We start from the raw sequence: 26965 nt of genomic DNA, 5'->3' as shown, positions 1-26965 counted from the left end.
TGCCCAGGCCCGGTCATGATATGAATGATACTACTGTTCCTACACAGTTGGAGTATTCCCTTGTGTGGGCGGTCGGCCATAATAAAACATGGGATGGTTGAAATGTGCAATCAGAATCCAATCAATAATGGCGGACATTGTGATGACAGCCCATCTGTGTGCAGTGTATTTGACGCAACCTGATCAATCATGTTTGAAGAATGTACCGTATTAATGTTCAAGATTGAACAGCCAAGCATTTTGTTTGTCACGCCTACATACGGAGGTGACAAAACAAGTCTGAACATACAGACCTTAAATGCACTGATGTTTAGCCCACAGATCTGACCATTAAGATACATCTATGCCTATGTTCCAAAAGGCACCCTATTCCTTACGTAGTCACACCATATATATTCTAATATGTGTAAATAAGGTTGGACTCTATGGATCAGGCCTTAACGTTAGCATGGAACACCTACAATGGGAACGCCAAGAGCATAACAACTTGAGCTCCCAGTTCTCCCCTTGGCCCCCAGCAGGTTGGCTGTCCATTAAAAAGGAAGCAAACAAACATCTGCTGCCTCTTCAAATGGCCTCTCTAGCTCCAGCTGAGACAACTCTGAACATACAGTACTGTATCTCTTATTTAGATCGGATCAGCCTTCCACTGTGTCTTCCAGTAAGGCAATTGACCGAGGGGGCTTTGACTCTCCTTCTCACTCCCTAAGAGCCTCTATCCTTCTATCCTCGGCTCTAACACAGGCCCAGTACACCTGGAAAGGCCATTCCGGCCCTACCAATCCACGGCCAAGTCACTGGTAATGTGCTGAGGGCTCAGGAACGGAGAATCGGCTCAAGGTGACGGATGGTTAATGGCTTAGACAGACAGAAACCGGTAGATTTCTTCTGTTTTTGCTACATGTTGTTGATTTATATGAGGCGTATTGGAGGCATGTTTTGGAGATTCTTCTCTCTTATGACTGCATCTCCACATGGTCCTCATTAGTTTCACACACAGGTTGTGAAAGGTTAAGGACAACTAATAATAGGATGGCACTTTTATTTGACCATGTTTGAACTACCTGTATTGTAATTAGACAGAGAATCCATTCATTAAGCCCGTAGGTTGGCACCAGGTGATACTAGGACTGGTTTCAATCAGGTCCTCCAGGATAAGAACCATCAACGCTCAATTTGATCTGGTGTTCCACCTCTACTGAGGGAAAATCAGTGCAGAGCAGATCGATGGGCATATGGTGAATCTCACAGACGATTACCCAGGATCCTCGCCACTAACATGGTAAACACAACACCTTAATGCACAGAGAGCAACGAGGAATCTTTTTTTTTAGCGTTCAGGCGAGTTCATTGCCATATAGCAGCCATTATGGCCCTAATGATGCTAATGCTAAGCACGTAGCGCACTGGACAGTCAGGGTATGCCTGTTAATAGCTACAGGCTTCTATCTACACTCAGACACATGGTTCCACAGTCCACACACATCCCACATTTACAGCAGGATCACTTGCAGCTCTTACAATGGGAAAAATATCAATAAAAATGTGGCATTTTATCAGTCATACGATGGAATTGTAAGATCTATATCTAAGCAGGGTCAGTTCACTGGAGGGTGGATTTGGGTCTACTGATGCCAGCAGACTTGATCTATCTCTATCAGCTTGGCAGTAAGTGAGATCTTGGCCTGGCCAAGTGACCCAAACCCTCTGTTTCGGCCTGGTCATCACAAAGCCAACTCTGCACCTGCTTTGCTTTTGAGGAAGAACTGATCTCTTGACTGTTCGTAACCTACAGAAAAATATGTTTTTTGCGTACCAACTAACTCTCAGGCTCCGGTGAAGACATACATGGCAGACTGCAGCACGTATCCAATGGGCAAATGAAAGATTAACAGAGATGTAGCGTGTTTTCCGCTATTAACGCCAGACCTCAAACATTAGTGATAATGGAGTCTCTCTCCTGGTGCATGATGGTCCTACGGAGGTGCGGGAGAAGGTCACTATCTTGCAGTTGGAAGCTGGCGGCTTCACGCTAGTCAAAGACCTAAGACCTCTACACCTTCCACATCCTGTCGGTCAGAAAAACACTCTTCGCCGGCAACATCTGTGACATCGCGTGTGAGGGGAAAAACTACGGTGTTATTCTAATTTTAACATAGCAGCTTCAATTGAAAAGCCAAGCCACCTTGCCTGCCTTAGGGCCTCCCAGTGGACCAGCGTTTACACTGCTGAGCAAGCCTTCTCTCACAAAAGCAGATATCCATTACAGCAAAAGAAAACTCAGTCCAGACTCAAACTTCTCGTAAAGATTCTTTGGCACCATTGTAACCATTCAATGTTTTTGCTGCTTTAAATATATACGCTTATGAGGATTCTTGTTTATTTGCTAATGTTTAGTGGTTCAATAATCCGGCCTTATTGCTGGCTCCGTCTCTGATGTGTTTGGTAAAGCCTGTCAGGCATTACCCCCAGAAGTTATACAACTCAGCATCAGGCAATTTGTTCCTACAGAGCTGGAAATAATCTGTGTGCAGTTAGAGTAGGTTGGACAAGTTGGATTACTCCACATTTATTTCTGTCTGCACGTTCTGAAATATAACTGACGGGCTTATCACCATTTCCAAATTCTATTCTGTGCATTACTTGAAAGATGTAGTGGGAAGGCGAGTGCCTTACGATTTCGGGATGTTTCTGACTGACCCCAAATGGTACAAGGACAATAGGGTCGAAGTCGCACCAATTATGTTTATAAATAGAAACAGGTAGGCTATCAATGCAGATCCAGATTAAAGCCAGGTAAACAGTAATTGTGAAACCATAGAAACTCAAAGAGGAACTTGTCTGATGTACTAAATAGGAGACTAGTAAGAATGTTATCCAGTGGTTACACAACCAAGATGTTATTAAAGACAATTAGGAAGAGAACCTCCAGAGGGAAGTTCATGAAGGTTATACCCGCCTTGTTAATCGCAGCTAATCATGCTGTCAAGTTTTTGGGGGGGGTTGGGGGCTGTGTCTAGGGGTGGAGGGGTGAGAGGGTGGACGTCTGTGTTCAGGAGTTCGGACCAGACCTCAAAGCTGATTTGAACAAGAACACACGTGTTGCCAGCCAACCCACAGTCCGACCTGTCAGTGGTCATCCAACGGTTCCCGCTAAAGCTCGCTACATAAACACATTTCTGTTCAAGGAATCTGGAAGACATTCTTGAATTGGCCCAGAACAAACAATGAAAACTGTACTCATTACAACCAGATGCAGGGTATTAATCTTGATCCCAAACACAGGCGGGAGAATTAGAATAACTTCAAGCACTTTAATCTGTTAACTAGGTCCTCCAACTTCCATTTAGCAGTCAGACTCAGTCAGATTCAGGGATTTAACCGAGCTAAGACCGGAGGAATTTGGAGCGTAAATGTTGGTTACAGACGAGATTATGTCATCCCTTTGTCAGCTGACAGCGAGCAACTGCAAACCACTTTCCAAGCCCTTTGGGTTTAAAGGCAAATAAGTCTGGTCTTTTGTCTCACAGTCACAAGATCATCAGACCAATAAATGCTCCTGTTACCCAGGAGCCCAAACAAAACACTCAGTTTCCTTCAGAGACTCTTGTGGGAGTGGGACTAACCAGAGAGACACTCCATAGCAGGCAAAAGACTCCGAGAAGAGAGACTGTCCAATCAGTCAACCAACACTCCCACACACACCTGCTGAAGTGAAACAAACTCTCTCACAGACAGTCACAGGCTCTCTCTCTTTATAGAAATCAATAGAGGAATCCAGGGGAATCTTCTCATCATGTCCACTCTGGTTTTCCCTCTACTCGTAATGCAGGGTTTTCAATCCAAGCTTTACAGCTGTGAGACTAAGCATTGGTCTGTATGGTTAAATAAGAATGGGTATAAATGGGACTTAGGGCACATTACAAAATGCCCCAAGACTACCTAGATACAGTCCACAAGGCATTTCCTCAAGGCACATTACAAAATGCCCCAAGACTACCTAGATACAGTCCACAAGGCTTCATTTCCTCAAGGCACATTACAAAATGCCCCAAGACTACCTAGATACAGTCCACAAGGCTTCATTTCCTCAAGGCACATTACAAAATGCCCCAAGACTACCTAGATACAGTCCACAAGGCTTCATTTCCTCAAGGCACATTACAAAATGCCCCAAGACTACCTAGATACAGTCCACAAGGCTTCATTTCCTCAAGGTCTGATTAAGATTGGAATGTTCGGGAGCATAGTCTGACCAATACTCTCCAGAGCCATATTATACACACTCTCTAGTATACACAGTATGATTCTGTCCAGATCCATCCAAACATACACACGATCACACATCATCACAGTCTGAGAAGTGAGGAGAGTCAAGACACCACTAGCAGTTGTCCTCAGTGGTTGCTGATGAACAGCAAGTGTCAGACCCCAGACAGTGCTACTTGACTATGGTCAGGAAGTCTCCACACACACACACACACGCACACGCACACACACACACACACACACACACACAGTCTTGCAGAACTAAACTTGTGGGGACACACAATTCAGTCCCATTCAAAATCCTATTTTCCCAAAATCCTAACCCTAAACCTAACACATACCCTAACCCAAAAACCTAACCATAACCCTAACCATAACCCTAGCGCCTTACTCTAAAACTAACCCTAGCTCCTAACCTTAACCCTAAACCTAATTCTAACCCTAACACTAATTCTAACCTTAACCCTAAACCCCCTAGAAATAACATTTGACCTTGTGGGGACCAACAAAATGTCTCCAGCTGGTTAAAATAAAAATTGTTTGCTATTCTTGTAGGGACTTCTGGTCCCCACAAGTATAGTTAAACACGTCCACACACACACACACACACACACACACACACACACACACACACACACACACACACACACACACACACACACACACACACACACACACACACACACAGAGAAAAATGAGGGAATCCTGGAAAGTAAAAGTCAATGTAGCAGGATGTTTTCCTCTGGGAGAAATAAACGTGGTTGAGAGGGTTAATTTCCTCCAGCTCATAGCCAGATGAACATTATTCAAGCAAGGTACCACAGAAAGAATTCCCTGGGCAATTTAAATGCATTGAGTCAGCATATTTTTTAAAAGCCATTTATTTCTGTCTGCTAACTAGCATGTCATTAGGAAGAGACTCCAACAGAGAGAGACAGAGCGAGGGAGGGAGGGAGGGAGGGAGGGAGGGAGGGAGGGAGAACCTCTGGGAAAGGAGGAAGAGTGTCTAACAGTGACCTGTTTCTCTCTGTATAACTGACAGATCTAGGGGTCAATTGAGGACATTAGATGAGCAGTATCAGTATCTTCACAGTGATAAAAACAGAATCTCAGTCAGCCAAACTAACACCTGGAACCCCAGTCTCTTACTTGAACGTGATAAATGTCATGCTGCGACACCAGAAATGTTTCTGTTTCTAACAGATAAAACTAATCGGATCAAACTCAGATGGGGTGTAGCTATCAGCTGACTTGGAAGGAACATATGTGTGAGAGACATGATTGCAGTCACCCGAGTTAGCATTATTGTCTCAGCCCCTAACCCCTCTCACCCAGACACACACAGAGCTATCCACATACACACTTATCCACACACGCACACATTCACGTAAGCACACACACACACACACACACACACACACGACTGTGACTCCTTCTGACTACACTAAATGCCAGATATACCGTGTGACTCCTTCTGACTACACTAAATGCCAGATATACCGTGTGACTCCTTCTGACTACACTAAATGCCAGATATACCGTGTGACTCCTTCTGACTACACTAAATGCCAGATATACCGTGTGACTCCTTCTGACTACACTAAATGCCAGACATACCGTGTGACTCCTTCTGACTACACTAAATGCCAGATATACCGTGTGACTCCTTCTGACTACACTAAATGCCAGACATACTATGACTTCCACAGCTCAATCATTTTGCTGCATAATCCACCAACAGCGAGAGAGCAGCGAATTCCCCAGGCACTGTCCATGAAAGCCTTTTCACAAAAACACCCTGAACAAAATCTGGCTTGTCTGGCTAAAACCAGATGTGACCTGTCCCCAGCATTTCATCGTCCCTGCTCATTTCCTGTTTCCTTACTTCCTGCAGACTGACATGTCGTTTCACCAAAGCCCGGCCGCTCTAAAGCGTAACGAAGTGAGACAGAGTAGTGTTCACAAGCGCCGTAAACGGAGCCAATAAGACCGGCCTCGGATGTCTCAGACCTATGGTGTGTTTAACACGTTGTGGAGAGCACTGAGGCCGGGGCGGGAGCATCGACCCACAACACACAGCATCAACGCTACAAACTGCATGTCACAATCTGAAGGATTACAATTAGAATAGTGCCCTCTGACATCAGTGATTAGAAGCAGGTGGACGATTGGCCCCCACATCGGCGAAGGAGGCGGTGTCGCAGTGTACCGCCACAGCTTGGCGCTCGCGCCAAAGAGGGCTCCGTTCAAGAAGTCAAACTTATGAGGAGTGTTGAAAAGAAGGAGGAGGGAGCGAATCGGCAGTTTGTACTGAGTCTCCCTAATGTGCTGGCAGAGCCAGGCTTCACTTACAGGCTTCTGTCAGTGTGCATTCTCCTTGGGTCCGGGCCTAGAGAGCGTGAGTTGTGGTGAAAACACATAACGCCAGATCCCTGGCCTCTGTAACCCAACAGCCTTTCTCTTTCTTTCCACACTCCCTTACTGTCTGCCTCTTTCTCAGGAGCAAAGCTGATCTCAGTATGAGTAACAGACATTGGTTTTAATGGTCCTTCCACACGCACGGGTGTGCTCACTGTTTCCCGATGTGAAAGAACTCTGTGAACAACACACTTTGCATGTTTGAGGGAATTGGCCTGCTAAATGCTGTGCAGAATCACTTAACTATGAATGTTCTTACATCCAAAATAGCTACTTATGATGAACCTGCACAGCACCTTGCTCAGGCCGATCCTCTTGAATGCGTTGATTGTCTGTATGTATGTCTGTCTGCCTAATGGTTAACGGATATACTTATTCCACATTTTGTCGTGTTATAGCCTGAATTCAAAACATATTTTTCTCTCACCCATCTACCCACAATACACCATAATGACAAAGTCAAAACATGTTTTCAGAAATGTTTGCAAATTTCTTGAAAATTAAATACAGAAATATCTCATTTACATAAATATTGACACCTCTGAGTCAATACATGTTACAGTCACGTTTGGCAGTGATTACAGCTGTGAGTCTGTCTGGGTAAGTCCCTAAGAACTTTGCACACCTGGATTGTACAATATTTACCCATTATTCTTTTCAAAATGCTTCAATTGGTCGTTGATCATTGCTTAACCATTTTCAAGTCTTGCCATAGATTTTCAAACTCGGCCACTCAGGAACATTCACTGTCTTCTTGGTAAGCAACTCCAGTGTAGATTTGGTCTTGTGTTTTAGGTTATTGTCCTGCTTGAAAGGGGAATTAATCTACCAGTGTCTGGTGGAAAGCAGACTGAAGCAGGTTTTCCTCTAGGATTTGACCTGTGCTTAACTCCATTCCATTTATTTTGTATCCTGAAAACTCCCCAGTCCTTAATGATTACAAGCATACCCATAACATGAGGCAGCCACCACTATGTTTGACACCAGTGACACAAAATCTAAATTTAATCAATTTGAAATTCAATGCTGGAACACAACAAAATGTGAAAAAAAAGTAAAGGGGTATGAATACTTTCTCAAGGCACCGTAATAGACTAAGATCGCCCGCTATATATCGGTTCAGACCCAAACATATGGGCCTGAGGAACAGACAGTCAACAGGCACTGTAGTGTACATACCTATCTGTATCGCTAACGGTTTCTGTTCCACAACATCCACATGAATATATGGACCATAATATACCATTGCGGGTGAGGCCCTTAAGTACATTGGGATGTGGCCCCTAAGGTCCCATAAAGGCTGACTGATTTACCTGTGGCACACAGGCATGAGGTTAGTAATTCATACTTTAAAACCAGGGGGTTCCCTGGTGGTTATCTAATGGTTCTCCTGGGGTTCCAGGTGACTCAGGGCTGGGTAAAGCGTGGATAAAGCCAGTCTGAGATCCAGAGAAAGGATCGCGTGCCTCCTTGCTGTGTGATGATGTTATCCAGACGTGTTCTATACAACACAGACCAGGATTAGGGAACATGGAGGAAAGCAAACATCATAAATCTACATTGGAGAGGTTAGCTCTCTCCCCTCTGTCTATCTCTTTCTTCCCTTTTCCCTGTTCCCTCAACCATTGACAAATACAAAATCCACAACAGAATATAAAAGTCTCAACATGATCAAATAATTGTGCCATCTCTCTCATGGTCTGACAATGTGGTCTCTTTAAAATATGGTGGTTGGTACCCCTACACATATCTATCTCTGTCACTCGGTATCCTGCAGATTGTAAATATGGTACTGGAACCGGCCCTGTAAATAGCTTCTTACTTTCTCCTATTCTTCTTATTTCTTATTTCTTGTGTTTTTGTTGTACCTTATGTTATTTTTGTTGTGCTACATCGATATTGATTACGGCATTGTTGGGTTTGGAGCTTGCAAGAAAGGCATTTCAGTGTACCTATGCACGTGACATTAAGAGCGTGCAACATGAAATACTATGGTTATATACAGTAGGTCAACATTCTGACATATTTCTAATGATATGGTTCGAAGTCTACCCTACATTCTGCCACCATCGTGTGCCCCTTCACTCAACACTCCTCTCCATCTCCACCATCCAACAGTTTTTCCGACTAGCGGGGCGTGGCTCTCCCTGAGCGACTACAACTGCTGGGTTCATGGCTCCAGGTATGTAACAGAGGTCCAGATCTAAATAAACGTCCCATTCACCCACCAAACCTGGTTTGTATTAGTACTGTGGAGTGGCTCCAAGCTCTGACTACGGTGTGTTAAACTTTATGTAAAATGCTTTGAGCACTTGATGGAAAGTGCTATAAATGAAATGAATGATATTATCATTACCAAAAGGTAGACTCAGCAATATAACAAAGATGCAGAAAGTAAACAGCATAGTGGGTCAATTTCTGCAACAACTAAGAGCGTTGAAGCGTGAGGCTCAACTTCTCCACGGTTTTGGGCCCCTGGCTACCACACCGGAACATGCGAAGATACTGTGTGTGACTGTGGAGAGAGCAAAGTCTTGCATCTTGCTCATCACAATATCTGTGGTGCTGCTCGTGGCATCAGCATTTCACTGAGTTGACAGAGCTGCATCAACTACCTCATGCTTTAACCCAGATACTGGGTACTGGCTTAGGTATACTTTCCACATCATATAAACTAAACAGAATTTTAAAAACTATCTGCTCAAGCTGTGCTGGTCATTGAGACAACACAAAGACTGCACTTATCTAATCCAGGGAGAATCGCCATAGTATTACAACCACCACACTCACATCTTTTCAATTCAACGGCTCAGACACAAGAGGTATGTGGCAGGGTCTACAGTCAATTACGGACTACAAGAAGAAAACCAGCCCAGTCACGGACCAGGATGTCTTGCTCCCAGGCAGACTAAATAACTTTTTTGCCCGCTTTGAGGACAATACAGTGCCACTGACACGGCCTGCAACGAAAACATGCGGCCTCTCCTTCACTGCAGCCGAGGTGAGTAAAACATTTAAACGTGTTAACCCTCGCAAGGCTGCAGGCCCAGACGGCATCCCCAGCCGCGCCTTCAGAGCATGCGCAGACCAGCTGGCTGGTGTGTTTACGGACATATTCAATCAATCCCTATACCAGTCTGCTGTTCCCACATGCTTCAAGAGGGCCACCATTGTTCCTGTTCCCAAGAAAGCTAAGGTAACTGAGCTAAACGACTACTGCCCCGTAGCACTCACTTCCGTCATCATGAAGTGCTTTGAGAGACTAGTCAAGGACCATATCACCTCCACCCTACCTGACACCCTAAACCCACTCCAATTTGCTTACCGCCCAAATAGGTCCACAGACGATGCAATCTCAAGCACACTGCACACTGCCCTAACCCATCTGGACAAGAGGAATACCTATGTGAGAATGCTGTTCATCGACTACAGCTCGGCATTTAACACCATAGTACCCTCCAAGCTCGTCATCAAGCTCGAGACCCTGGGTCTCGACCCCGCCCTGTGCAACTGGGTACTGGACTTCCTGACGGGCCGCCCCCAGGTGGTGAGGGTAGGCAACAACATCTCCACCCCGCTGATCCTCAACACTGGGGCCCCACAAGGGTGCGTTCTGAGCCCTCTCCTGTACTCCCTGTTCACCCACGACTGCGTGGCCACGCACGCCTCCAACTCAATCATCAAGTTTGCGGACGACACAACAGTGGTAGGCTTGATTACCAACAACGACGAGACGGCCTACAGGGAAGAGGTGAGGGCCCTCGGAGTGTGGTGTCAGGAAAATAACCTCACCCTCAACGTCAACAAAACTAAGGAGATGATTGTGGACTTCAGGAAACAGCAGAGGGAACACCCCCCTATCCACATCGATGGAACAGTAGTGGAGAGGGTAGTAAGTTTTAAGTTCCTCGGCATACACATCACAGACAAACTGAATTGGTCCACTCACACAGAGAGCATCGTGAAGAAGGCGCAGCAGCGCCTCTTCAACCTCAGGAGGCTGAAGAAATGTGGCTTGTCACCAAAAGCACTCACAAACTTGTACAGATGCACAATCGAGAGCATCCTGGTGGGCTGTATCACCGCCTGGTACGGCAACTGCTCCGCCCACAACTGTAAGGCTCTCCAGAGGGTAGTGAGGTCTGCACAACGCATCACCGGGGGCAAACTACCTGCCCTCCAGGACACCTACACCACCCGATGTTACAGGAAGGCCATAAAGATCATCAAGGACAACAACCACCCGAGCCACTGCCTGTTCACCCCGCTATCATCCAGAAGGCGAGGTCAGTACAGGTGCATCAAAGCTGGGACCGAGAGACTGAAAAACAGCTTCTATCTCAAGGCCATCAGACTGTTAAACAGCAACCACTAACACTGAGTGGCCGCTGCCAACACACTGACTCAACTCCAGCCACTTTAATAATGGGAATTGATGGGAAATGATGTAAAATATATCACTAGCCACTTTAAACAATGCTACCTAATATAATGTTTACATACCCTACATTATTCATCTCATATGAATATGTATATACTGTACTCTATATCATCTACTGCATCCTTATGTAATACATGTATCACTAGCCACTTTAACTATGCCACTTTGTTTACATACTCATCTCATATGTATATACTGTACTCGATACTCGATACCATCTACTGTATCTTGCCTATGCTGCTCTGTACCATCACTCATTCATATATCTTTATGTACATATTCTTATCCCCTTACACTGTGCATAAGACAGTAGTTTTGGAATTGTTACTTGTTGGTTATTACTGCATTGTCGGAACGGGAAGCACAAGCATTTCGCTACACTCGCATTAACATCTGCTAACCATGTGTATGTGACAAATAAGATTTCATTTCATTTGATGTATTTTTATTTTTACCTTTATTTTACTAGGCAAGTTAGTTAAGAACAAATTCTTATTTCCAATGACGGCCTAGGAACCGTGGTTTAACTGCCTTGTTCATGGGCAGAACGACAGATGTTTACCTTGTGATCTCTTGCAACCTTTTTAGGTCAAACCAAATCTGAACGCTATGCAGGAGTGAACCAATAAAGCATGGAGAACATTGTACAGCATCCCCCTCCCCGGTCTTCTTGTCCTTAATAGGTTTAGCAGTCAGAAAGCCAAGGTTATGGTTCTGCAGGGCTAACTCTACTGCAGCAAAGCGCAGACAGGTAGGACAGGAGCTCTGAGCAACACAGCACAGCTTCATTACTCTGAATGAGTTGACAGAGCTCTTGGCAGGTTGAAGCCTCTCTGCTGACCTGGGACACAAAACCAAGGGAAATGTTCAGAAGCAGAGTGACGCAGAAATAGTTTTTAAAGAAATGTTCACATTTCTAATGCAATACCTACGGTGGGACCTAATGAACACAAACCTGGACTGGGTCTAAGAAGGTGTGGATCATCTTAAAGACGGTGGCATAGTTCATCTGGTGGACATGGGAATATGGTTTCAACTCTGATAATCAATGTCCCACTGCTGAGATATTGTGAAACTACATGGGAATAACCTTGGAATAGGCTTGGAACATTGGAGCATGTGCGTATGAATGGGCATTGCTTTTAGAAAATATACCAAAAAGGGGGAAAAGTCTGTCAGAGAGCTGCATTCAAACACATCCACCAACTCAAAAAGCAGCTCACTTCGATCACACCTTCAATCACAATCACACATTGTATCTATATTTATACAACGGGTGGGTCTAATCCTGAATGCTGATTGGTTAAAAGCACATTCCAGCTGGTGTCTATTCCATAGGTTACCACTGACTAAATCTATGACGTTAAAATCCTTATTTACTCTGTTCCATCTGACTGCACAATCCACTGTCTCATCACCCAGACAAGCAATTTATAATGTTAATCTCCACTACAAAAAGCATCGAGATATTATCTGACATTTCTTTTAGACTAATATTTAGTTTTCAACAGCGGAGATTTGTATAAACATTGCTGTCTTTTTCACCAACATTTGCAACATTGCTTCAATATTCAAATTCCATCTCCAGCTCTCCCATAGTAATGACAGACAGGCAGCGTTTCTCAGCCAGTCGAAATCATGAATCAGCTGGCATCCTTTTTATGTACAGTTGAAGTCGGAAGTTTACATGCACCTTAGCCAACTACATCCTGATATTTAGTCCTAGTAGAATTCCCTGTTTTAGGTCAGTTAGGATCACTTCATTTTAAGAATGTGACATGTCAGAATAATAGTAAAGATAATTATTTCTTTCAGCTTTTATTTCTTTCATCACATTCCCAGTGGGTCAGAAGTTTACATACAGTCAATTAGTATTTGGTAGCACTGCCTTAAAATTGTTTAAATTTGGTCCCACAATAAGTTGGGTGAATTTTGGCCTATTCCTCCTGACAGAGCTGGTGAAACTGAGTCAGGTTTGTAGGCCTCCTTGCTCGCACACACTTTTTCAGTTCTGCCCACAAATGTTCTATAGGTTTGAGGTCAGGGCTTTGTGATTGCCACTCCAATACCTTGACTTTGTTGTCCTTAAGCCATTTTGCCACAGCTTTGGAAGTATGCTTGGGGTCATTGTCCATTTGGAAGACCCATTTGCGACCAAGCTTCAACTTCCTGACTGAGCTCTTGAGATGTTGCTTCAATATATCCACATAACTTTCTCTCCTCATGATGCCATCTCTTTGTGAAATGCACCAAGTCCCTCCTGCAGCAAAGCACCCTCACAACATGATGCTGCCACACCCATGCTTCACGGTTGGGATGGTGTTCTTCGGCTTGCAAGCCTCCCCCTTTTTCCTCCAAACATTATGGCCAAACAGTTCTATTTTTGTTTCATCAGACCAAAGGACATTTCTCCAAAAAGTACGATCTGTGTCCCCATGTGCAGTTGCAAACTGTAGTCTGGGTTTTTTATGGCGGTTTTGGAGCAGTGGCTTCTTCCTTGCTGAGCGGCCTTTCAGGTTATGTCGATATAGGACTTGTTTTACTGTGGATATAGATACTTTTGTACCGGTTTCTTCCAGCATCTTCACAAGATCCTTTGCTGTTGTTCTGGGATTGATTTGCACTTTTCACACCAAAGTAAGTTCATCTCTAGGAGACAGAATGCGTCTCCTTCCTGAGCGGTATGACGGCTGCGTGGTCACATGGTGTTTATACTTGCGTACTATTGTTTGTACAGATGAACGTGGTACCTTAAGGCGTTTGGAAATTGCTCCCAAGGATGAACCAGACTTGTGGAGGTCTACAATTTGTTTTCGGAGGTCTTGGCTGATTTATTTAGATTTTCCCATGATGTCAAACGAAGAGGCACTGAGTTTCAAGGTAGGCCTTGAAATACATCCATAGGTACACCACCAATTGATTCGAATTATGTCAATTATCTTATCAGAAGCTTCTAAAGCCATGACATCATGTTCTGGAATTTTCCAAGCTGTTTAAAGGCACAGTCAACTTAGTGTATGTAAACTTCTAACCCACTGGAATTGTGATACAGTGAATTATAAGTGAAATAATCTGTCTGTAAACAATTGTTGGACAAATTACTTCTGTCATGCACAAAGTAGGTGTCCTAACCGACTTGCCAAAACTATAGTTTGTTAACAAGAAATTTGTGGAGTTGTTGAAAAACGAGTTTTAATGACTCCAACCTAAGTGTATGTAAACTTCCGACTTCAACTGTATATATACAAAGAAATGTAATTTGAAAAAAGGTCAAACGAAACGAAGTGCAGCTAGTTTGCAGTCTTTCCAGCTTCAGTTTGAAGTGATTGTGTTAGTTGTGTTGATGGCTAGCTTCTCTGAAAAACAGTGTCCTGGCTTGGGTAGCAACCCTAGACTTGGGGCGGCAGGGTAGCCTAGTGGTTAGAGCATTGGACTAGTTTCCAGAAGGTTGCAAGTTCAAACCCCCGAGCTGACAAGATACAAATCTGTCGTTCTGCCCCTGAACAGGCAGTTAACCCACTGTTCCTAGGCTGTCATTTAAAATAAGAATTTGTTCTTAACTGGTTAAATAAAGGTTATGGTTTTTTACAATCACTGTGGCACTAATTTCAGAACCTTGATGTTATTTTTCAAAACACAAAACTCACAAAACAGATGATCAAAATGCACATTTTCCAAAACTTTAACACTATTTCCAATTGCTTGGATAAAATACACATAAAGCTAAGATCATTTGTTCATTGAACTAAAAATCCCCTGTTCAAAATGACACAACTTAACATCAAAGTATTACTATTTCAAAATGCAATTCACACATTACATCTGAGATGACTGTCTATTCATTTCATTACAGCGATCTTACTATCAATTGATACAACTGCTCAAAATGATAAGTAACTGTTGCATTACTCTTAATGCATAGATTTATGGAAACTGACAAACAATATTCCATGTTTAGGTCATGAAAGTTTTAGGATAATCAGATCCATTGACACCAATTACATTGGAACACGCACCAATTGGACTACATTATCTATGGATGTAATATTTCATCATCATTCTCTATCAGACACTGTTTCTATGGTCCCATGTACCACTTTTCCAGACCATGTTTTCAGATTTGACATTACTTTACACTCACCGGCCACTTTATTAGTACTGGGTAGGACCCCCTTTTGCTTACACAACAGCCTAAATTACTCACGGTGTTGTACGTTAAGAGATGCCCTTCTGTACACCACTGTTTTAAACGGCTGTTATTTGTGGCCTTTCTGTTAGCTTGAATGAGTCTGGACATTCTCCTCTGACCTCTCTCATTAACAAGGTATTTTTGCCCACAGAACTGCCGCTCACTGAATGTGTTTTGTTTATCGCACCATTCTCTAAAAAATCCCAGGAAGGCAGCTGTTTTTGAGATGTTGGAATCACCATGTCTGGCACCAACAATCATACCACGGTCAAAGTTGCTTAGATTACTCATCTTGCCCTTTTTAATGTTTGGTTGAACAACAACTAAAGCTCTCTACTCTATATACTCTATATATTGAGTTACAGGCTGCCACATGACTCGCTGTTCGAAGGAGCAGGCTATTTGCGTTAACATGCAGGTGTACCTAATAAAGTGGCCGGTGCGTGTATGTATTTAGGCCCTTGTAATTGCTTTTCCAATACTGCCAACTCGTTACTGATGATTGATTTCACATTGTGGTACGAGTATATAGTGAAATGAGTGGTATCCACCTACAACAACCTAGCGATAACATGGAGCCGGCAGGTGATCCAGGTCACAATCAAGCAGTGGGAGGAGGAAGACGTGGTGGTCAAAGGAATGGCAGGAGACAAGCACCTCTTCTGAGAGGTGGTCGTGGGCCTCGTTTGAGAGGTGTGGGGGAACATTCTAGAGGACAAGGTCACGGACCAAGACAGAGGCAGCAACAGCAGAGAGTGTCCAATGAAATACGAGCAATAGTTGTAGATCATGTCATAAATCATGGCATGACAATGGCTGAGGCAGCTACAATGATTCAACCAAACCTCAGAAGATCAACCGTGGCCTTAATCATCAGAACTTTCCGCAATGAGAATCGGTAAGTCTTCAGCATGCACTAAACATTCGGCTACTCTCAACTGTCACATGACTGTACACTGCATGCCAATGTGTACCACAGAGTAGGTGATGTGACTAAATGTGTTCTTACTATAATTTTCCCTGCAGAATTGAGACTAGGCCAAATAGGGGAGACAGAGGCAAAATTCTGACTGACCAACAAGAGCGGGCTGTGGTCAATTTGGTTCGGGGCAGAAATTATATTCGCCTTACAGAAATTCAGCAGCACATCTTGGCCATTGACGACATCTTCAACAATGTGAAAGCCATCAGTTTGCTGACTATTGCACGCATGCTGAAAAGGCACCAGGGTCTCTAAAACAACTATACCGTGTGCCTTTTGAAAGAAATGCAGACCGAGTGAAGCAACTGAGGACTGAGTATGTTCAGGTATGTTCAGTTTCAAGATGCCAAAAATTCTACATCATTCTAATCAGTCATTCTCTTTCCAAAATGTATTTTTAGAGGGTGATGGAGCTGGATGCTGACGAAAACCATCACATATTCCTCTTTTTGGATGAGACTGGCTTCAACCTGGCCAAAACAAGGAGGAGAGCTCAGAATTTCATTGGCCAGCGGGCAACCATCCAAGTACCTATATCGGAAGATGGTGTGGTGAGATGCCGACCTTGTATTGGATCATATAATGCAGCTCTCCTTGTAACCTTCATTTTGTCTCCACATGAATTTGTCTCCACATGAAGGTGGAAGGTATATGATAGACGCCCTCACGATCAAGCCACCCTTCTCCAGGCCATGGATGATGCATGCACTGACATCACAACAGACCGGTGTCAGGCCTGGATTCGCCCGAAGATTCTTCCCAAGATGTTTGGCTAATGAAAACATCCATTGTGGATGTGGATGAGAACCTGTGGCCAAATCCAAAAGACAGGGTTGATGGAAATATAGAAGTACAGTAATCAATCCTTTGTTTTGTGATTTACAGTAAGCCGGGTGAGGAACACTGCAATTTATGTTTTACTGAAGTTTTTTTATTTTCTGTAGCTAATTATTTTTGTTTTGATTCAAAGAAACCTATGTTGTGATTTTATTGTATTTCATCAATACATGTCAGATTTTGTTCAATGATTCCACTGTCTGTAGTATTCTCTCTAATAGTCCTTTTACAGTGATGTATTTATGTGTAGCACCATAATGAAACATGCATCACATATTTTGTACAACAATATTTTGTCATGCCCTGACCGTAGAGATCTTTTTATTCTCTATGTTTGGTTGGTCAGGGTGTGACTCGGGTGTGAAACTCTATGCTCTATGTTTTGGCCGGGTATGGTTCTCAATCAGGGACAGCTGTCGATCGTTGTCTCTGATTGGGAATCATACTTAGGCAGCCTTTTTCCTTTATTTGTGGGTAGTTGTCTTTGTTATAGTGACCTGTATAGCCCTAGTAAGCGTCACGGTCGGGTTTTTTTGTTTCTTGATTTGTTGGCGACATTATAATAAAGTAAAATGTACACTGACCACGCTGCACCTTGGTCCAGTCATTTTCAAGATGATTTTCGTGACATATTTAATGATTGTTCGAACAACTACACAGTGACACTATCAGTATCTTGTGTGTGGGTGATATAAACTATTGTTCCTATGGTTTTTCATGATAAATTAGTTATTTGAACCAATGATTCTGCAAGTGCAAGGTTTCTTTAAAGATATGAATGCAAGTGATGACAGTTTTGAGTTTTATGTCAAGTTTTGAAAAATGACCAAGGTTCTGAAATTAGTGCCAAAGTGAATGTAAAAAATATCAAAACATTTTTTATGAAAATATGTCAATTCTTATTTGAATAGGTTGGTAACCCACTATAAAAGTGATAACGTTCTCTCCAGTCAGAAGGATTAAAGTGATAACGTTCTCTCCATCCAGAAGGATTAAAGTGATAATGTTCTCTCTAGCCAGAAGGATTAACCTCTTGCCTCTACTTGGGACGCTTGCGTCCCAACTAGAGCTCTGGAAATGCAAATGCACTACGCTAAATGCTAATAGTATTAGTTAAAACTCAAAAGTTCATTAAAATACACATGCAGGGTATCAAATTAAAGCTACACTCGTTGTGAATCCAGGCAACAAGTCCGATTTTTAAAATGCTTTTCGGCGACAGCATGAGAAGCTATTATCTGATAGCATGCACCAATACACTACAACAGAAAAGCACAGCAGGGGACGTAAACAAAATAATTAGCATTTCGGCGTTACACAAACCGCACAATAAAATAGAAAACAGTCATTACCTTTCACCATCTTCTTTGTTGGCACTCCTAGATGTCCCATAAACACTATTGGGTCTTTATTTCGATTAAATCGGGCCATATAAAGCCAAGATATCGTTATATGTAGACTGTGTGATAAACGAAAAAAACAGCGATTTCACAACGTAACGTCATTTTTTAAAATTCAAAAAGTAGACGATAAACTTTCACAAAACACTTCGAAATACGTTTGTAATGCTACTTTAGGTATTAGTAAACGTTAATAAGCGATAAAAATCATCCGTAGGCGATGTAAATATCATTAGCTGTCGTCTTGGAAAAAATTTCAGGAGAGAGCTCTTCCGGAATGATCTGGGCGGAGACCGGAGGTAAGCGGTGCCCCTGTTTCGGTTCAACCAAGAATCAAAGATGATTCAATTCACAAGACTCTAGACAACATGGGGATGCTGTGGGAGTTGAATGCTCGGTCTTATCTAATTCGGCTCACTGTTAACAATTGCTGGAAGTGGCGCAAGGATATTTATTTCCATTTTCTGTGATCAGGTTTTCCTGCGCTTTCCGATGTAACGCACGTTATGTAATAGCCACAGTCGTGATTTAACCCGTTTTAAAAACGTCCGAGGGTTTCCTATCCACACATTCTAACCATATGAACGTACTATATTCCTGGCATGAGTAGCAGGGCGCTGAAATGTTGCGCGATTTTTAACAAAATGTTCAAAAAAGTAGAGGGTCGACTGAAGAGGTTAAAGTGATAATGTTCTCTCCATCCAGAAGGATTAAAGTGATAATGTTCTCTCCATCCAGAAGGATTAAAGTGATAACATCCTCTCCAGTCAGAAGGATTAAAGTGATAATGTTCTCTCCATCCAGAAGGATTAAAGTGATAATGTTCTCTCCAGCCAGAAGGATTAAAATGATAATGTTCTCTCCATCCAGAAGGATTAAAGTGATAACGTCCTCTCCAGTCAGAAGGATTAAAGTGATAATGTCCTCTCCAGTCAGAAGGATTAAAGTGATAACGTTCTCTCCATCCAGAAGGATTAAAGTGATAATGTTCTCTCCAGCCAGAAGGATTAAAGTGATAATGTTCTCTCCATCCAGAAGGATTAAAGTGATAACGTCCTCTCCAGTCAGAAGGATTAAAGTGATAACGTCCTCTCCAGCCAGAAGGATTAAAGTGATAATGTCCTCTCCAGCCAGAAGGATTAAAGTGATAATGTTCTCTCCAGCCAGAAGGATTAAAGTGATAATGTTCTCTCCAGCCAGAAGGATTAAAGTGATAACGTCCTCTCCATCCAGAAGGATTAAAGTGATAACATTCTCTCCAGTCAGAAGGATTAAAGTGATAACGTTCTCTCCATCCAGAAGGATTAAAGTGATAACGTCCTCTCCAGTCAGAAGGATTAAAGTGATAACGTCCTCTCCAGTCAGAAGGATTAAAGTGATAACGTTCTCTCCATCCAGAAGGATTAAAGTGATAATGTTCTCTCCAGCCAGAAGGATTAAAGTGATAATGTTCTCTCCATCCAGAAGGATTAAAGTGATAACATCCTCTCCAGTCAGAAGGATTAAAGTGATAACGTTCTCTCCATCCAGAAGGATTAAAGTGATAATGTTCTCTCCAGCCAGAAGGATTAAAGTGATAATGTTCTCTCCATCCAGAAAGATTAAAGTGATAACGTCCTCTCCAGTCAGAAGGATTAAAGTGATAACGTCCTCTCCATCCAGAAGGATTAAAGTGATAATGTTCTCTCCATCCAAAAGGATTAAAGTGATAACGTTTTCTCCATCCAGAAGGATTAAAGTGATAATGTTCTCTCCATCCAGAAGGATTAAAGTGATAACGTTCTCTCCATCCAGAAGGATTAAAGTGATAATGTTCTCTCCATCCAGAAGGATTAAAGTGATAATGTTCTCTCCATCCAGAAGGATTAAAGTGATAATGTTCTCTCCAGCCAGAAGGATTAAAGGAGGGCAGCAGCTCAGGCCAAGCAGCCATATTCAGCCAGTTCTCACTGAGAGGGACACTGTTTCTCTGTGTGGAGTCAAATGCATAAAAAGGTCAAGGATTAAGTTTAGAAGTTGTGTAATTAGTGTAATTTTTTTCGACTTCGTCTTCTTGGGCTTAACAACACCCGTGCCAATATATCCTCCAAACACCGGCTTCTCTGGCATGATCACTTAAGAATATTCTTGAATATAAAATTACACTAATTACACAACTTCTAAATCGAATCCTTTTTCATGCATTTGACTCCACACAGAGAAACAGTGTCCCTCTCAGTGAGAACTGGCTGAACGTGGCTGCTTGGCCTGAGCTGCTGCTCTTTTTTAATCCTTCTGGCAGGAAAAGAGGATAAATCTACTCTGAGGTGGAGGAAGGAAAGATGTTAAGGGAGAGAGGGGGAATAAGAGGTCAAAGCTCAGCGCCAGCTGTGCCACCAGAGACCCTGGGTTCGCGCCCAGTCTCTGTCGTAACCGGCCGCGACCAGGAGGTCCGTAGGGCGACGCACAATTGGCCTAGCGTCGTCCGGGTTAGGGAGGGCTTGGCCGGTAGGGATGTCCTTGTCTCATCGCGCACAAGCGACTCCTGTGGCGGGCCGGGCGCAGTGCGCGCTAACCAAGGTTGCCAGGTGCACAGTGTTTCCTCTGACACATTGGTTCAGCTGGCTTCCGGGTTGGATGAGCGCTGTGTTAAGAAGCAGTGCGGCTTGGTTGGGTTGTGTATCGGAGGACGCATTACTTTCAACCTTCGTCTCTCCCGAGCCCGCACGGGAGTTGTAGCGATGAGACAAGATAGTAGCTACTAACAACTGGATACCACGAAATTGGGGAGAAAAAGGGGGTAAAATTCAACAACAAAAAAAGAGGTCAAAGCTGCTGTGTTCACAGAGGGAACCGAATCACAGGATGCTAAAAACCTTGATGGGAAAGAGTCAGGCTTATCTGTGTCCCCCTTCCCTGTCACCTGATTATTGTGTGTGTCCCTATGTTGTTCAACCTTCCCTGAAAACCCAAGCAGCTCTTTCCAAACAAACGAGCGGGACAGCCACCAGAAACAAACACTGATGTGTCCCTGTGAAATGTCACAGCCGGAGGAAGAGCAACAAAGAGAACCCCTGGCAGGACCTTCCTCCTGCTATGTGTGTGTGTGTGTGTGTGTGTGTGTGTGTGTGTGTGTGTGTGTGTGTGTGTGTGTGTGTGTGTGTGTGTGTGTGTGTGTGTGTGTGTGTGTGTGTGTGTGTGTGTGTGTGTGTGTGTGTATGTGTGTATGTGTGTATGTTAGCGTGCCTGAGTGTGTGTGTGTTGTGCCTGAATGTGTGCTGCCCTGAGTGTGTGTGTGTGTGTGTGTGTCCATGCGTGAGCATGGGAAGGGGTTGTAACTAATTGTTCTCTGTTCTCTCTTGGCGGGAGTCTTCCTTAGAACATCAACTAACAAGCGTTGTCCTCTCGCTTTTGGCCGGATGACAGAGTGTTAGGGGTCAGAGGGTCAGGGAGAAAGGAGAGCAGACCAAGAGATGTTCATGAGAATGTTAAAGACAGGAAGAATACTTCTGGATCATGTTACTTGTAACAGATCATGTTCCAGTCCACATTCCACTAGTATGCTTTCACCTAAGGTAAATATTCTTTGGGCCTGGACAATAGAACTGTACTTGCTTCATAGTTGGAAAACAAGTTGCTAAGGGGGTTCAATAGTGATTGCTTGCTGATTAGCTTGAATAAACATGAACTATGAAGGATGGACCATTGAATGTTGACGGAATACCAGTCATTGGCCCATATTCACAAAGTGTTTCAGAGTTGGAGCTGGTCTAGGATCAGGCTCCCAACTGTCCATATAATCTTAGTCATTATGATCTAAAAGGTCAAAGATCCTATTTCAGCACTCCTACTCTATGGGAAGACTTTATGTGGATACTGGCCCTGGTGTCCAGACAGGCAGTGTCTGTTCCATCTGTGAGAACCTCAAACTGCACACGCCCTCATTATCAATCAACCAATCAAATGTATTTATAAAGCCCTTCCTACATCAGCTGACATCACAAAGTGCTATACAGAAACCCAGCCTAAAACCCCAAACAGCAAGCAATGCAGGTGTAGAAGCAAGGTGGGTAGGATCCAGCTTGCAGACTGGAGGACAGAGGACAGAGGACCGAGGCAGGGTTGAGTTAGCCCCCTAGCGCCTGGGGCACCAGCCTTCAAAGGACCCCTTTTCTCCCAGAGTGCACTTCTGCCACCTCTAATTACCCAGCAATCCCCGTCGAGCGGCCACTGCCGATCGCAACGACAGGAAAGGAAAATGTATGTTGTTCAAAGTGAAAGCACAAGGTCTGCACTGTGTCCATTAGAACATTAACAGTATGCTCTCCTTTAAGCATATACATGTAGGTCAGTCTCTAGAATACACCGCAAAGGGGTGGCTAGTGGGTACAGGGTGGACACTGAAGGTTAAAAAACATTGACCTTTACAATATTGTTGAAGTGTTTAGTCGAAAAAAGTAATCTGTGTTTCTCTCTGGCCTCTCATTCCCTCTTTCTCACTCGCTCTCTCTCATTCCCCCTGTCTCTCTCTCTCTCTCCCACTCTCTCTGTCTCTCACTCTCTTTACAATTCTCTCACAATTCTCTCCGCCCCCCCAAACCATGGCAAGGTGTCCACAACATGTTCTCTGTCTCTGACTCCGTGATGACTCACTCACCATACTGGCAGCGTGTTCCTTGGAAGCCTACAGGACACTGACAGATCTGGTCACCTCCCTCATCACACCTGCCCCCATTGAAGCAGGTATTAGCAGCACACACCCCTGTAGAGCACAACGCACATCAGTCATTTCAGTAGCACCTGCAAATACTCAGACACATCATGGGCATGACAACACATGATCAATTCATTTTATATGTATCGATAGCGCTACATTATTCCATAGATACATGTGTTAATATGAAAATAATATCCAGTGTTTGTCTTTGAACTCACGGTGCAAACATCCCCTCTCCTTGCCCCTCTGTGTCCACCCAGGGCAGCACCTGGTCACTCTGTGCACATCCATACTGTACACCTGCCTGTAGGCTGTGTAGTAGCCTGTTCTGCAGAAAAGAAATAACATACAGGTGAAGGATCTTCATTTGATCACCCTGTGTGGAGGAGAACTTTCCTGCAATGCAGGAAATGTTAAACTTGTAGTGTATTTGAGGTTTGAAAAGGCTTCTGAAGTTTGTAATTTCCACTTTGAAATGTCAGACTTGATTTCCCCTCAAACCCTAAAAAAAAATCCATGATTTATAATCCACATAACAATTCAAATTTCCTGTGGCTGCAGGACTATTTCCCTGCTGTATGAAACTGGCTCAAATGAAGATCCTACATCTGTATGAGCCCAGTTATGATAGGAGAGACTGAGTACAACTATCCAACAACAACAACAACAACAACAACAACAACAACAGGGTATTGGAGAAGATGTGCCACTCACCTCCTTTCGTAGCCAACACACCAGCGGTGGCCGGTGCAGCCTTGCTTCCAGACCTTGACCATCCGAGTGAAGGCCTGGACACAGGGCTGGCGTGCACCCAGCATGGACAACTCCTGCTCCGCACACACATTAGGCCTGCAGAGACACAGAGAGGATGGTTCAGTCTGTAACACTTTACATGAAGTTGCTTGTATACCTGTGTAGTAACACTATAATTACTCTGGGTACAAGGGCTACATTGGTATATACCATGTTGTTGTCATCAATTTAATCATTGATTTACAACGGAGTAAAAATGGAGATGAGCGGTTTAGATATCCTTCAAGTGATTCGTGAGACACAGGACAGGAGAGGGTCAGGGTTGAGGCTCATGAGAGAGAGTTGCTACTCTTCCCCTTCTGACACACCAGAGTTGCTGACCCTCATCACGAACCACCCAGCAGCTCCAGACCCTCCCGCGTCTTGACAGGTGCCCAGCGTGTTCCCCCCAGATGAGGTGTGTGTGTGTGTGTGTGTGTCACCAGGGAGCACGCCGACACAGGGGAAACACTGACACAATCCAAGAGGAAGCAGATGCACACATTCCAACAGACACAGTAACATACATTACCTAGATGTGCTATCTTATGTCTATTCACAGCACCAGATAGACCTGGGAAATGAGCCATTGGATTGAGTTCAGCAATGACAATTGGACATTGTTAGGAGTATCTCATTGTTTAGCTCAAGGCACACTATACAGTTTGTGCATTGACCTGCTGTGGCTCCGTAATGTAAAGTAAAATCATTCTATCTGCATCTGTAGTCTGGGTTTTGGTCTGTTCTCCTTTAGAATTCCCTAGACTCATGTTCTCAAATACTCTGCTAGACTTGGACAGTGTTCCAGATACTCAATAAACAACCAATGAAACCCTCCAGGCAATACCAGTTTACAATCTCAGAAAAGAAAACATGTCAGAATGTGTGTGTGCTTGTATTTGTGCGTGTGCGTGCATGACTTGGTGCATGTCTGTCTGTCCGCCAACGAAAATGCCAAGGGAATCAGCAGCTGAACAACTGAATATCTACATACCATAATAAATATATCAAAATGTTTTCGGAACAGGGATTTGTAACACACTTTTGTCTTTATAACACACTTTTGTCCAAATGTGTATTTCTGCATCTGCACACACCATCTGGGTTCAATAGACAGCAGGCTAGGTTAATTAGCTGAGAGAAGTATAAGGCTCCTACATGAAAAAAACACTCCTGCATGCGCGTCCTGCACACGCTCATTCTTTTCGGGAAGTCTCTTGAGAAATGCACATTCCTTTACATCCTCAGTATAATAGTGGTCATGTTTGCAGGGTAACGTATAATATGGTACATTTTACGTGAGGTGCACAAAGAGCGACGCCTAGAGGACAAATGCATCCAGTTGACTGTTGTGTCAAAAAAGACAAGAGTAAATTATACAGATATAACGTTGTATCCAACAGTAGAAAACAGTGACAACAAAGCCTAATAACCATGATTAGAGGTTGTGGGTGATCCCTTTAACCAAAAGTAGGCCGGCCTATTGAAACATGCTGCAATAACACATTACCATTGAAGAGCCGCAAATACCAAACGAAGCCTTTATTCATTTGACTATTTACAGACTCAAATGTCCATGTGTCACATGAAGGCTATAGTGTGCTCATGTATTAGATGATTCAACACAAAATAGTCGTGCAACTCTAAAGTCACTCACATGTCAGGTTGTAACTCCAGAGATGATGCGATGCGCGTGGTTTCCAGTGCTATCATACACCAAATTAAAATGTCCAAGAACATTATTAATTCACACAGAGAAGACCACAAAGTAAAGAATGATGTGGTGATAGGTAAATATCTCCTATAGTCGCGTCAAATAATCATGTGCATCCTGCCTCCGACTGAAAACGCTCCGAAACAAGACTACAATGCTTCGTCTCCAGCCACAAGATTGTACCGTATCTAGAGAGCTTGAGAGAAGGTCTTGTTGTCCCTCAGTTTGCATCCCCCTTCACCGTATGGGCTCCATTCACAAGAGTCCCGGAGTACCACCCAGGACCACTAGAGGGTCCCTATCATTACTAATGAGATCCATCTCTACCTAGCTCTCCGCTACCTAGAGCTTTTCAACGGTGTATTTTAATCAATGAAAAGTGTAGCCTTTTGACTGGTTTGATTACTCATCCATTCGCGGCCTTTTTTTACGAGATCAAAAAAGTGTACCAACCCTAAGACTTTTGACACCTTCCTGCTATATTCTTTTTTCTCTGGAACCGATAGGCCTATTTTATAGTGGCTTGTTGGAGTTTATTGACGTTTATATTAGATCTCGTTGAGTTAGAAACAACGATCTCCAGTGTTGTTGTCGTGAATGTTTTAATAGCTATGTATTACAGGAGACTGCCCTTCTACGCAAATTTGCAGTTTTCTCATATGTTAATTCAAATGTAGGCTCACGGTACTGAATGCAGAGTGGGACATTAATGGCTGTGTGTGTGTGTGTGTGTGTGTGTGTATCTCTCTACATCCTGCACTTTCCCTTCTCTCCACTTCTTTCTCTCTGTTTTTCTCCCTCTTTCTCTCTTTCATCTTCTCCTTCAATCACTTCCACTCCAATTTCACTTTCTGCATCTCCTCTGCCTTCTCTTCTCCATCTACTTTTATTTTGTAGAGGAAGAATAAGATTAACATCTCATTCGCTGTCTTTTTTCATCATCTCTCCTGTTCCTGTAATATTCTACCTTCTCTTATTCACATCCAATTTCAACCTTTCCACCGTCTTATTCTTCCTATCTAATTTCTCTTTCTCCTTTTCCAACTTTCCAACTTTCAACAATATTTCAGGTTTCTTGCTCTTCTTCTCAAGTTTCTCTTTCTGCATATCTAGCCCCTTGTCTTTCAGCTCTACCTACTCCCCCTTCTTCTCCATCCTCCGATTCTCCTTCTCCGCCACCTGTCTCTGCCTTGCCACCTTCTCCTTCCTCTATACCCCCTCCTTCCT

The 26965-nt window shown here is 43.4% G+C and overlaps 1 protein-coding gene across 2 annotated transcripts in view; it reads right to left on the bottom strand.

Moving 5' to 3' along the window:
- LOC115141254 (multiple epidermal growth factor-like domains protein 6) overlaps positions 1-25970 on the bottom strand; it is a 149015-nt gene extending 123045 nt beyond the window's left edge. For both annotated transcript variants that reach the window (XM_065000274.1, XM_065000275.1), the window contains exons 1-4: positions 25682-25970; positions 23947-24081; positions 23451-23560; positions 23173-23277 (exon numbers count right to left, since the gene is read on the bottom strand). In XM_065000274.1, the coding sequence (XP_064856346.1) occupies positions 23173-23277; positions 23451-23560; positions 23947-24081; positions 25682-25764 (433 nt within the window). In that variant the 5' untranslated portion in view covers positions 25765-25970. The remainder of the gene's footprint in view (positions 1-23172; positions 23278-23450; positions 23561-23946; positions 24082-25681) is intronic.
- Between the last annotated feature and the right edge of the window lie 995 nt (positions 25971-26965).

The sequence above is a fragment of the Oncorhynchus nerka genome, linkage group LG14, assembly GCF_034236695.1.
Source record: "Oncorhynchus nerka isolate Pitt River linkage group LG14, Oner_Uvic_2.0, whole genome shotgun sequence".
Taxonomy (NCBI): Eukaryota; Metazoa; Chordata; class Actinopteri; order Salmoniformes; family Salmonidae; genus Oncorhynchus; species Oncorhynchus nerka.
This window is presented reverse-complemented; position numbering and strand designations above follow the sequence as displayed.